Source organism: Diceros bicornis, chromosome 13, assembly GCF_020826845.1.
Source record: "Diceros bicornis minor isolate mBicDic1 chromosome 13, mDicBic1.mat.cur, whole genome shotgun sequence".
NCBI classification, from domain to species: Eukaryota; Metazoa; Chordata; class Mammalia; order Perissodactyla; family Rhinocerotidae; genus Diceros; species Diceros bicornis.
In genome coordinates, this window is record NC_080752.1 from 42887527 (window position 1) to 42900313 (window position 12787).

Here is a 12787-nt window from a genome sequence, read left to right on the forward strand (position 1 = left end):
TCCTCCTCTTTTTTGCTGAGGAAGATTGGCCCTCGGCCAACATCTGTGCCCATCTTCCTCTACGTTATATGGGATGCTGCCACAGCATGGCTTGATAAGCGGTGTGTAGGTCCACACCCGGGATCCCAACCTGCGAACCCTGGGCCGCCAAAGCAGAGTGGGCAAACTAACCACTACACCACCAGGCCAGCCCCTAAATTTTCTTTTCTTAAGTTGTGATTTTGAGGTAGAGAAAAGAAGACAGAGTTTGGGGGCTTTTCTTTGTTTTTTATAATTGCAATATAATTCACATGCCATAAAATCTACTCTTTTAATGTATACAATTCTGCACTTTTTAATATATTCACAAAGTTCTGCGACCGTCACCACTATCTAATTCCAGAACATTTGCATCACCCACGAAAAGAAACCCATACTCTCTAGCCATCACCACCTATCCCCCATCACTCCCATCTTCTCCTTCAATCCTAGGCAACCACTAATCTACTTTCTGTCCCTGTAGCTTTTCCTGTTCTGGACATTTCATATAAATAGATTCATACAATATGTGGCTTTTTGTGTCTGGCATCTTTCATGTAGCATAATGTTTTTGTTTCATCCATGTTGTAGCATGTATTCCTTTTTATGGCTGAATAATATTCCATTACATGGATATACCACATTTTATTTATCCATTGATGGACATTTATTTATCCATTGATGGACATTTGGGTTGTTTCTAATTTGGGGCTATTATAAACAGTGCTGCTATGAATGAACATTCATCTACAAGTTTTCATGTGGACATATACTTTTATTTCTCTTGGGTATATACCTACAAGTGGAATTTCTGGGTTGCATGGCAACTCTATGTTTGACTTTTTGGAGAGAGGCTTTTCTTAAACAATTTTTTCTTATTACAAATAATACTGTCACTCACACTTAGTATTACAGTGCGCCAGTTATCTCACGTAACCCTCTTAACAGTCTATGGGGTAGGTACTATTATTATCTCATGTAACAGATGAAAGTTTTTATTGAAGTGTTTCTTGAGCGCTTACCACATGGCAGGTATTGTGCTAAGTGCTTTATAGTGCATTATCTCATTTACTGTTCCAAATAATCCTATGACATAGATGTTATTACATATACCTACATTGCAGGTTCAAAAAAACCCAGGAGCTTAGAGAAGGTAAATAATTTTGCCCAATATCACACAACCTAGTGTGTAGTAGAGCCAGATTCAAACTCAAGTTTCTTTCAGTCCAAAGCTGTTTTCTAACTGCTATTTCTACCTTATTATAAAAACAATAAATGTTTACAGTAGAATAGTTGGGAAATACAGAGGAACAGAAAAAAAAAAAATAATTGCCTGTTGTCCTACCAGAGAGATGACCACTGGATAACATTTTTGGTGCATATCCTTCTTGTTATAGCATTCTAGATATGTACACTTTTTGGTTTGTGTTTTTTTCCCCCAAGGCTGGGATGGCCATGTGTATGTCTTGAACCTGGTTTTCTAACTATATATGATTGATGGTTTTCCATTTCGTTAATCAGTCTTCCATGTTTTGAATGACTCTATAGTAGGAAAGAAGGGTTTTTAAAAGAACTTTATTAGAGAGAATTCCAAATATATACAAAGTAAATAGAACAGAATAATGAACCCCCATGAACTCATCATCCTATTTCAACAACTGTCAACATTCTGCCATTCTTGTTTCCTCTATATCTCCCCTGCTTTCCACCTCCCATTCTATTTTTTGGTTGAAATTTACAAACATTAAAATGCACTAATCTTGATGATACAATTTTGACAAATGGATATACCCATGTAACCCATACTCCCAATACCGATGTAACCTATCCTCCCATCAATATATAGAGCCTTTCTATCACTCAAGAAAGTTCTCAGATGTTCCGTCCTTTTCAGTGTCCATGGCCCCAGGCAACACTTGTGATTTTTTTTTTTATAATTTTATTTATTTATTTTTTTTCCCCCAAAGCCCAGTAGATAGTTGTATGTCATACCTGCACATCTTTCTAGTTGCTGTACGTGGGATGCGGCCTCAGCGTGGCCGGAGAAGCGGTGCGTCGGTGCATGCCCGGGATACGAACCCGGGCCGCCAGCAGCGGAGCGCGCGCACTTAACCGCTAAGCCACGGGCCAGCCCCTGATTTTTTTTTTTTTTAACTATAATTTTGCCTGTTCTAGAACTTCATATAAATGTAATCATACAGTATGTACTTTTTAATATCTGGCTTCTGTTGCTCAGAATCTATGAGATTCATCCATCGTTGCCAGTATCAGTAGTTTCTTTGTTTTTTTATATATGTATAATAACTTTATTGGGATATAATTCATATACCATACAATTCACCCATTCAAAGTATACAATTCAATGGTTTTTAGTATACTCGTAGATAAGTGCAACAATCACCACAGTCCATTTTAGAACATATTCCTCACCTCAAAAAGAAATCCTGAACCACAATGAAATACCACTTTGTACCCATTAGAATGGCTATAATTAGGAAGGAAAAAAAACACCACTTGTTGGTGAGGATGTAGAGATATTAGAACCCTCGTACATTGCTGGTTAAAATGTAAAATGGTGCAGCTGCCGTGGAAAACAGTTTGATGATTCCTCGCAAAGTTAAAAATAAAATTACCATATGACCCAGCAATTCCACTCCTAGATATATACTCAGAAGAATTTAAAACAAGTACTCAAACAGATACTTTTACACAAATGTTCATAGCAGCACCATTCACAACAGCCAGCGGATGAATGAATAAACAGAATGTGGCATATCAGTGCAATGGAATCGTACTCAGCCATAAAAAGGAATGAAGTACTGATACATGCTACAATATGGATGGACCTCAAGATGTATGCTAAGTCAAAGAAACCAGACACGAAAGGCCCGTATTGAAAGATTCCATTTATATGAAATATCTCAAATGGGTAAATTCATAGATACGGAAAGTAAATTGGGGATTGCCAGATGCTGGGAGGAGGAGGGACTAAGGACTAACTATTTAATGGATATGAAGTTTTCTTTTGGGGTGATAGAAATGTTTTGGAACCAGCTGGAGGTGATGGTTGCATAACATTGTGAATGTACTAAATACCACTGAATTTTACACTTTAAAATGATTAATTTTATGTTATGTGAATTTCACTTAAATTTTTAAAAAAAGGGAAACACATATCCTTTAGCTATCACCCCTCTATCCCCCAGCCCCTCCAACCTCAAGAAACCACAAATCTACTTTCTTTTCTATATATTTTCCTATTCTGGACATTTCATATAAATGGGATTATACAATATGTGGGCTTCTTTCACTTAGCATAACGTTTTCAAAGCTCATTGATGTTGTAGCATGTATCAGTGTTTCATTCCTTTTTATGGCAAAATAATATTCCATTGTATGTATATACTGCATTTTGTTTATCCATTCATCAGTTGACGGACGTTTGGGTTGTTTCCACCTTTTAGCTATTAGGAATAATGCTTGTAGCTATTATAATAATGCCCCACCATCCAACAGTGGAATCCCCAGTCAGCGTTGTCTCTCTGGTAGGGAAGGAAGTAAGGGAGAAATGTCATGCCACTGAGCATAGATAACAGGAGTTATCAGGTCTTAGTAGAATTCAGATTTGGCTAACATCTGTTGAGCACGTACTACAATCCAGGTACTATCATGTGCTTTCACATATATTCATCATTCGTTCCTCCCAACAACCCATTGAAGTAGGTTAGTATCCCGATTTTACAAATGAGGAAATTGAAACTTAGAAAGGTTAAGTTAGTTGCCTAAGGAGGTACTAACTGGCACAGTGAGGGGGCTGGAATTCAGGCCCAGGTGCCTAAGTATTTTAAGTCTGCTTCTCTTTCTGCTGCATTGTCCGGAGCCCAAATAAGGACTATGGCACACCTGAAATGGGTGGTTTCTCATGTTTGGATATTACCATTCAATCTTTGGTTCCCTATGAGTAATCTTCACCAGGTGTACTTTCTTCTAAGGCTTGTTGACCTCAGGCTATTGTATTATTGGTACCCTTTGTATTGTGAAGTAGATTAATTCCTCCAAATTGATTTGTTAATTGAATTTTATTTTCTTAATTAGCTTCCTTTATAATAGTAGAGATATGCCCATAGAAGAAAGTTTCCCAGTAGCCTAAGTTAAAAGTTTGTGGAAGGGATGGGGTTAAGTGGTGACATGTTAGGCATTTTAGAACTCCAGGAATAGAATACCTTTTGGGAAGTGTAACATCTGCATAGCAGCTCATATTTTCTTTATAACATTATGTCATATGTTTTCCTCTGTGCCTTAGGTATTTTTATATTTTTCATATTCCCGACACCCAGAAACTGGCTTCCTTCTTCCTTCTTTTCATTGAGTATCAACTAGAGCTGGCCTGGAATATTCTAAAGTACAGTAGATGCCATTCTTAAACCTTTGTACTCTAGCTAGAGAAAGTTTTTATTGAGCTTTCATGTTCTGCAAACAAATTAACCCTCAATGTTAGTAAAGCTTTAAGTGTGAAATTAAGGGTATATTCAGTTAACTATGCTATCCTTGGAATGAAGAATATACATTAAAAGTTGCTTGTGGGGGCCGGCCCCGTGGTGTAGTGGTTAAGTGCGTGCGGTCCGCTGCTGGCAGCCTGGGTTCAGATCCTGGGTGCACACTGATGCACCGCTTGTCAGGCCATGCTATGGTGGCGTCCCATATAAAGTGGAGGAAGATAGGCACAGATGTTAGCACAGGGCCAGTCTTCCTCAGCAAAAAGAGGAAGATTGGCGTGGATGTTAGCTCAGGGCTGAACCTTCCTCACACACACATACAAAAGTTGCTTGTGGTGTGTTCAAGTCCTCATTTTTCATTAGTGCTTTCCAAGTTGTCTTTCTTGCTCTACTGTCATATGTTTAGTTTGTTTCTCCCACTGTCATTTTTGTACTTTCTTTTATGAATAAATGAGTATAAACAAGATTTAATTTATTATTCCATGTTGTTCCTTCTCTATTTACTATCCTAGCTATTCATTTTGTTAAAATAGCCTTTTTTAGTACCTCTATGGACCTCTGATTACAATAGCCTTGGTGCCATTGATATTCAATTAATGAAAACTATATTGTGTGTTCTTGAAGAGAAGGGTCTGTGTTTGCCTTGTTTTTTGCCATATTTTCAAAGTCCACCATAGTGCCTGGCATAATAGGCGTTGAAAATTTTATCTTATGGATTCTTGAAGTCACTTATTTCAGTGTTTTTGCCTCTCAGCAGAACTGGACATTATGTAATTTGCATACTGCACCAGAGATAGAAATCTCCTGGATATAGTCTTTTCTAGTGTTTAATCGTATATATATAACTTCCTTTTGCCGATTCCAAATCTTTCATTCATATCTTTCCTTATCTATGAGTTCTTTACTCTGTAGAATTGACTATTTTGGAGCCCTCCTTAAAATAATGCTTTTAAAATCTGCCCATGATTAACCTTCTCATATTAAAGTAACTGTTCATTTATTTATCTGATTATTTATATTTGAGAGACTTTTGGACTGAAGTATGAAACTAGTTATGCCCCTTGGTAGATGTGAGAGTATTTCTCTCCTGATGTGAACCCTTTAAATAATCTCTACTTAGAAATGTTTCCAGTTATGCTTGTCTTCCTGTACAAGTTTGTGGAAAGGCACTGAATCTCTGTTTCCTTGAGAGGAGAGAAGGTGGCCGTGCTCTAGAAAGAGCTATCTGCCAGTATGCTATCATTTCTTCTCAGGGTGGGAACAGAAATGTTCACCAGAATGCTAACTGAACAGTAGTTGTATTAAATTTGACATTTTGTTTTTTTAAACCTTTGCCTACCAGAGGTTTGATATTGTTTTAAATCCCAGTTTCCATTTTACCATTTACCTGAATTGTAGTTGCTTTTTGCTTGTCTGGTTTCTGTGCTTTTTCCTCCTCTTGTTCCTTTTAGTGTTTGCAAGTCACACACCAATCTTAGCTAAAGCCCCTTGCCTTTGATTCTATGCTGTCTTGGTCTAGCACAGTGCTTGGTACTTGGTAAATACTCAGTTAATGTTTTAAAAAAATTAGTGAATGAGTAGTGACAATTTAGTTGGCTCTTTTGGTGGATTCTCATGGTGATCTCTAGGAATTACATGCCATGGTGGTGAAGAGTGTGCATACAGCTCTGGGTTTGAGTCCCTGCTCCAGCTCCAGTTTATTAGCTGTGTGACATTGTGAAAATGATGTCATGTCTCTATTTCCTTATCTGTAAAATGATGATAGTAATAGCATCTACACACAAGCTTTTTGAATCAATCTTCCTCTACAGCCTTAGCACTGGTTGTTCTCTTTCCTCAGAAGTGCCCTCCCCTAGTTCTTTACAACTTCTTGTCATTCATGTCTCAGCTTAAATGTCATCTTCTCAGAGAACCCCTCTGTATCAGGCAGGATTTGTAGTTGTGAGCAACAGAAACCAACTCCAGCTGATTATTGAAAGGATATTAGGGAAATTTACAAAATATCAAGGAAGGCCACAAAGCCAGGCTTGAAGAATGGGCTAGAACAGGGGAAACTGGGTAGCAGCCAGGATCCACAGCCAAAATCATTCACAGAACCAGTCCACTTATATGGCTTACGCCACTACCACCAGCTGACTGGACCTTAATGGCCACTATAGCCACCTTTGCTGCCAGCATCGACTCTCCATGGTCCTCGGATTCTTTGACACCATATCCCAGTTAAGGTCTGGGGCTGATGTGTCTGGTTGGCATAACCTGAGCCATATGTACACACTCTAGCTGCAAGCAAGCCTCAGAAAGAGAATCTTAGTCTCCACCATTCTCACTTCACAGTGGAAGGGTGCTCTGCCTCCCACCAGACTCATTAGACGGGGAATTCCCAAAATATTGGAAGGGATTCAAATGCTGAGCAGCCAGAAAACTCCACAAATGTGTACTACATCTTCTTTGACCTCAAGTCTAAAGGTAGCCCGTCAATCACTCTCATATCAACCTGTTTTATTTTCATCATAGTACTTTTCACTATTGGATATATTCTTATTTCATTTGTATTATTATTTATTATCTGTCCCCTCCTGCTAGAATGTAAGTACCATGAGAGTAAGGAACTTGCTTGTTTTGTTTGCTGCTATATCCCCTGGGCCTGGAATAGTACCTGGCATATAGTAGAAGCTTCTTGTGTTCATTTGTTGAATCAATAAATGAATGAATATAAAGCATTTAGCACAATTCCTGGTACATAGTAAGTGTGTAATATTTGGCAACTTACTATTTCTTAGCAGATTAAAGTATTTATATTCTTTTCAAAAAAGTATTTATATTCTTTTCAAAATAAAATTAAACAAAAAACTTTGTGCTTAACACTATTTCATTTAACCTTGCCAGCAGTCTTCCAAGGAAAAGCATGTTGGTGGTAAAGAGTGAGCCTTTTTCTGGTGAAGCATACGTGACCCCTTCAGTGTTTGTTCCAGTGCTTCCTGTGCCTGTGAGTCACAGGAATGAGTGCCTACTTGGAGAGATTAAGAGACTTGACCAAGACCATATAACTGGTCTTGCTTAATACCAGATATACTCACTGACTTTGGTGTTCTTTCCACTGTAATAAGCCTTACCCCATATTCTTGGTGATTGTGGGGGAAATTACTGGTGTTGTTTTGGCTTTGACCATTATATCGCAAACCAGAGCCGTAAACACAATTGCAGGCCAGTGTTTAGTGTATGTCAGTTTGTTCAAATTCACATTTTTAATTTGATGGCCAATGTCCCCTGGAAAAGCCATCACGAAGCTGTAGTTATTCTCAGTTGACATCCCTGGATGTTCTTGGTGCTCACAAGTTTTGTGACGCTAAGTAGTGCCAGTGACTTCCGTATCTACCTGGTAATGCTCACTAAGATGCAATGCTGGATGGCTTCCGCATTGTAAGGGAAGGTTCTTGCGCTTTTAAGAGCCTATGATCCCCTAGTGGCTCATGGAGGCATAAGCCCCAAAGAACTTGGGCTGAATGGGAACATCAGGCAGCAAGTTCTTTATTGTTCTACTGTGTGCCTAAAGAAAAAAATATCTGCAATAACGTAGTGTTTATATGGAGAGTTTCCTTTTGTGGATTAAATGCCAAAGGAAAGGAAGGAGTCTGCCCGCAGATCAGGTGGAGAAAGGTGTGATTTAAGGGGGATGTGCTAGGAATCTGCAGGAGCCCAGCTGGTGGAAAGCCAGGTGCAGGAGGTCCAGAAGTCTTCTCAGGAGGTCTTGCTGGCTTGGGAGGGTTGGCGGAGAGGCCTGGTGGGCCCTGAGAGCCATCATCACAGCACAAAGGGCTGTGATGGGGAAGAAAGACTAAACCTTCTGTGTGGCTGCAGAGGTGGAACCAGGACCAAAAGGTGGAAGTAACAGGAGGCAGAACTTTATTTTAAAACCTAATGGTTTATTTTTTTCCTCTAGTGTTTTTTTTTTCTGATTACAAAATTAATGTGCTTTTATAGAAAAAATTTTAAAACATCAAAAAGGAAAAAAATCATAGTATTATCCAAAGATGGCTATTAAATTCTTTTCTTTTTTTTTTTTAAAGATTTTTATTTATTTATTTTTTCCCCCCAAAGCCCCAGTAGATAGTTGTATGTCATAGCTGCACATCCTTCTAGTTGCTGTATGTGGGACGCGGCCTCAGCATGGCCGGAGAAGCGGTGCGTCGGTGCGCGCCCGGGATCCGAACCCGGGCCGCCAGCAGCGGAGCGCGCGCACTTAACCACTAAGCCACGGGGCCGGCCCTTAAATTATTTTCTATATTTCCTTTTTAAACATAGCTGTGATAGTAGTGTTTATTGAAGAAGCATCGTGTTATTATATAAAAATTTGATGGGATGTAAGCATTTTTCCTTCATAAGTAGCCTTTCTAATGCTGCATAATATCATATGGCTATACATTATGTAGCCATTCCTCTATCATTGGAAACTTGTGTGGTTTTATTTTTTTTCCTTTTACAAAATCTGTGATGAATATTCTTGGGTATGGAACTGTTTTATTTCTTATATTTTGTGTTTTCTTATGGTAAATTATAAGAAATGAGATTACTAGGTCTTTCTCACTGTCAGTTGTATAATAAAGGAATAAGGTGCTTCAAGAGGTCGTGAAACTGAAAGCCTACCTGTCAGGATTTTGAAGAGGGATTTCTTTATTGCATTGGATCTTGGACATGGTCACCATTACATTTCCTGTCTGCTCTTTGATTCTGTGAATCTCTTAGAGGGTTGAGTGTTCTGTCTGTGATACTGATTTGGTTTTGGGGAGAGCTAAGCTGAGGGTCAGGGATTTGAAGCATAATTAAAAGTTTCAGACTGGTTGCCACAGATGCATACTGAGCAAGTGAAACTTGACATCTTTCATTCTGTGTGCCTTGTTCTTACTTTCAGGATATGCTTCCATCTTCCTTCATACTCATATCCAACTCCCCATTTTCTAGTGAAGCATACGTTACTCCTTCAGTGTTTGTTCCAATACTTCCTGTGGCTGTGAGGCATTGTCTCCCCACCCCCTCCACGCCCTCCACCCACCAGAGGTTCTTCACCACTATGGAGCAGGGCCAGCCTACCGTGTCATAAATCACAGGCAATAGCCAGTTTACTGGGTGGGCTGGGGGGCTGTTTGAGGGTTGGAATCAGGGCTCTGAACTTACCTTATTCCATCCCCCAAGGTTTGATGATGTTTTTTTCCCAGGTAATTAAATGTGTGTCTTGTGGACCTGGGCTTGGCTGGAATGCTCAAGGGTCCTGAAGATCCTTCTATAGCTTCCTTCTGTTGAATCCATTAAGAGAAGATGGCAAAAGTCAACATAACTAGAGACCTCATCTGTAGGCAGATCAAGGTAAGCATCCCAGAGCTCTGAACCAGAACATGAGGTCCTTTTTCTTCCACAGATTCATTTTACAGCTGATGAAACTGAGGTTTAGAGTCGGTGACTTGCCTAAAGTCACTTAGCTAATTAGTGGCAAATTAGACCTGGGACTAGAATCAAGGTCACTTGACTCCCATCTTCTTTTACGCAAGAACATGGAGACTCCTCTGTCCAAATGCTTATACCTGGGCTGCTGAGATTAATGGAGGCTGATGAGGAAAGGGAGCCATCAGTGTGTTGTGCATGTGTGTGCACATCCGTGTGTGTGTGTGGGGGGGGGTGTGTGTAGTAGGAGTAAATATAGCTTCTTCATGTTGCTCCAGAAGATAAGTTGTACAAATAACAGAATCTGGGACCGTCTTAGTCCCAGTTCAGCGTAGACTCTTTCTTCTCTTCTTCAAAGGTCTCCTATACGAAAGCCCGCACCTGTTCTCTGCAGTTTGTACATAGAAAACACTCCAGTACTATGAGATGAATGGATGACTGGGCAGTCAAGTTCATTTAGTGAGGTGGCCCAGGCTTTGTCAGAGAAACCTTCAGTAAAGGAGGACGGGGTCTTAATGGAAGAGATTCGACCAAGACGTGATGTTCTTCTGTAGTACCCCAAGTTGGGGTTAGGAGCTGAATCTCACCACTGCCCTAATTAACTACATATAAGACTTTATTCATTTTACCTCCCTGTGCCTCAGTTTTCTGTTTTTAAATGATAATGTCTGTCTGTCTGCAGGCTGATCTTGAGAATGAAATCTGAAAGAACATAAGAAAGTTCTTTAAAAAGGTTAAGTGCTAAAAAAATTTTTAATTAAAAATCTTTTAAAAATTAACTGTCCTGCAGCATAAGCTGTGGTCACCATCCAGAAGGATTGAGTCCATGCCTCTACATGAGCCATGTACTTGGTGCACGTTAGTCTGTGTTTTGTATATTTTTCCCTGCATCCCTGAATCCTTTTGGAGCTTTGTCCGTTTGTGGGTTTTTTTTTTTTTGTGATTTCATTAGACTGGGTGGCTCTCAAGGGCAAGGACTGTTTCCTAGAGGCACAGAATTGTAGAGTGGGAGGATCCATGCAAGTTATTTTTTTCCGTTGTATATCCCCTACACTATGTATCCTAAAGACAATGCCCACCCTCTCCAACCTAAATATGGAAAAATTCCCTATTTGTTGTTTCCAATTTTTTTCTCTCCTTATTTTTTCATTTTTGCTTTTTTTTTGGTAGCCCAACAAGCACAACTTAGTGCTTAGTTATATACTCTCTTCTATCATTCTCTAATCCCTGCCTAAGTATAGTGTGAGCTACTGCCAGCCAATTTCTTGTTATCTTTTCTAGTTCCTGTGGTGCCCAGCACAGTGCTGGGTATCTAATAGGCACATAGTAAAATCACGTTGAATTGAGTCAAGAAACTATGAGTTTGTTTCTGTCCGCCAGGAGCGGGGTGCCCTGAGCTTTGAGCGGCGCTACCATGTCACTGACCCCTTTATCAGACGCCTGGGCCTGGAAGCAGAGCTGCAGGTAAGAGATCCAATTTTCACCCTAGACACAGATGGCTGCCTCTCCATTCTCTGCCTCCAGGGAGTCCTCTTGGCATTATTCAAGGCATAAACAAGTTCTTCTCTGTAGGTCATACCTAAAGGTTACCTCTCCTTTCTAGCAGTTTTATTAGGCAGGCAAATGTGAGTCAAGATTAGTGATTGATACAGAGACACAGAAGTTATGTTTTGGTCATATTATTTGCTTTGGGCTTGAAAAAAGTTTGTTCAGTTGCATACCACTGTTTTTACTATTGGCTTGGACAGTAATGATTCTTACCTTTGTACAGGAATTTAGAGTTTACAAAGTGTTTTTATACACACATGTGCGCACACACACACGTACTTTCTCATTTTAGCTTCAAAGAAATGGGGAAGTAGTAGGGAATAGGTATTAAAAAAAAACATGTTTAGAAAAGCCAAGCACCTTGTCCAGTGTTGTCCTGTCCAGTACATGGGGAGCCAAGCCTTCAGTCCAGAAGTTCAGCTTTTTCGTAGTGTCTGACACAGAGACGCTCCGTAATATTAGTTCCATTCCCTTTCCTTCCTCAAGATTATGATTTGAATCCAACTTTTATTTATTTTTTTGTGTGAGGAAGATCAGCCCTGAGCTAACATCCATGCCAATCCTCCTCTTTTTGCTGAGGAAGACTGGCTCTGAGCTAACATCTATTGCCAATCCTCCTCCTTTTTCACCCCAAAGCCCCAGTAGTTAGTTGTATGTCATAGTTGCACATCCTTCTAGTTGCTGTACGTGGGACGCCACCTCAGCATGGCCAGAGAAGTGGTGTGTCAGTGCGCGCCCGGGATCCGAACCCCGGGCCGCCAGTAGCCGAGCGCGCACACTTAACCGCTAAGCCACGGGGCCAACCCCTGAATCTAACTTTTAGCTGTCCTATCCAACTTAGTTTTATCTGCAGGTTGAGTAAGAATTTTCTTTGGTCTCTTATTTCTCTTTGGTTCCTCAGGTTAGTGTTTGTAAGTGAACATGTTGATCTTAGAAAAAGAATAGAAAGAAATTTATTGAATGTTAACAGTGTTATCTCGAACTAGTGAGATTATAGGTAATTGTTACTGTTTTCTTTTAATTATCAACTTTTATCCATGATAAAATATAACTACATTAATAGTAATATGGAAAAATTAAGTAAAGATTACTTCTTAGTCCCACCTCCCTAATACAATTACAATATAGTAGCATTTTGTATACTTCCTTTTATCTCTTGCATATTTTTACAAAATTGTAATCATACTTTACGTTGAGTTTCCTATATTTTTTTAATTTAACATATAATAATCCTTTTCTCCATGTTACCAGGTTGTCTGTATGACTTTCACCTAAAATTTTTTTTCTGA

The 12787-nt window shown here is 39.5% G+C and overlaps 1 protein-coding gene across 2 annotated transcripts in view; it reads left to right on the forward strand.

Annotated features, from left to right (window-relative positions):
• The window catches only part of WDTC1 (WD and tetratricopeptide repeats 1), a 64290-nt gene that overhangs the window by 6281 nt on the left and 45222 nt on the right, over positions 1-12787 (forward strand). For both annotated transcript variants that reach the window (XM_058553353.1, XM_058553355.1), the window contains exons 2-3: positions 9728-9875; positions 11331-11414. In XM_058553353.1, the coding sequence (XP_058409336.1) occupies positions 9828-9875; positions 11331-11414 (132 nt within the window). In that variant the 5' untranslated portion in view covers positions 9728-9827. The remainder of the gene's footprint in view (positions 1-9727; positions 9876-11330; positions 11415-12787) is intronic.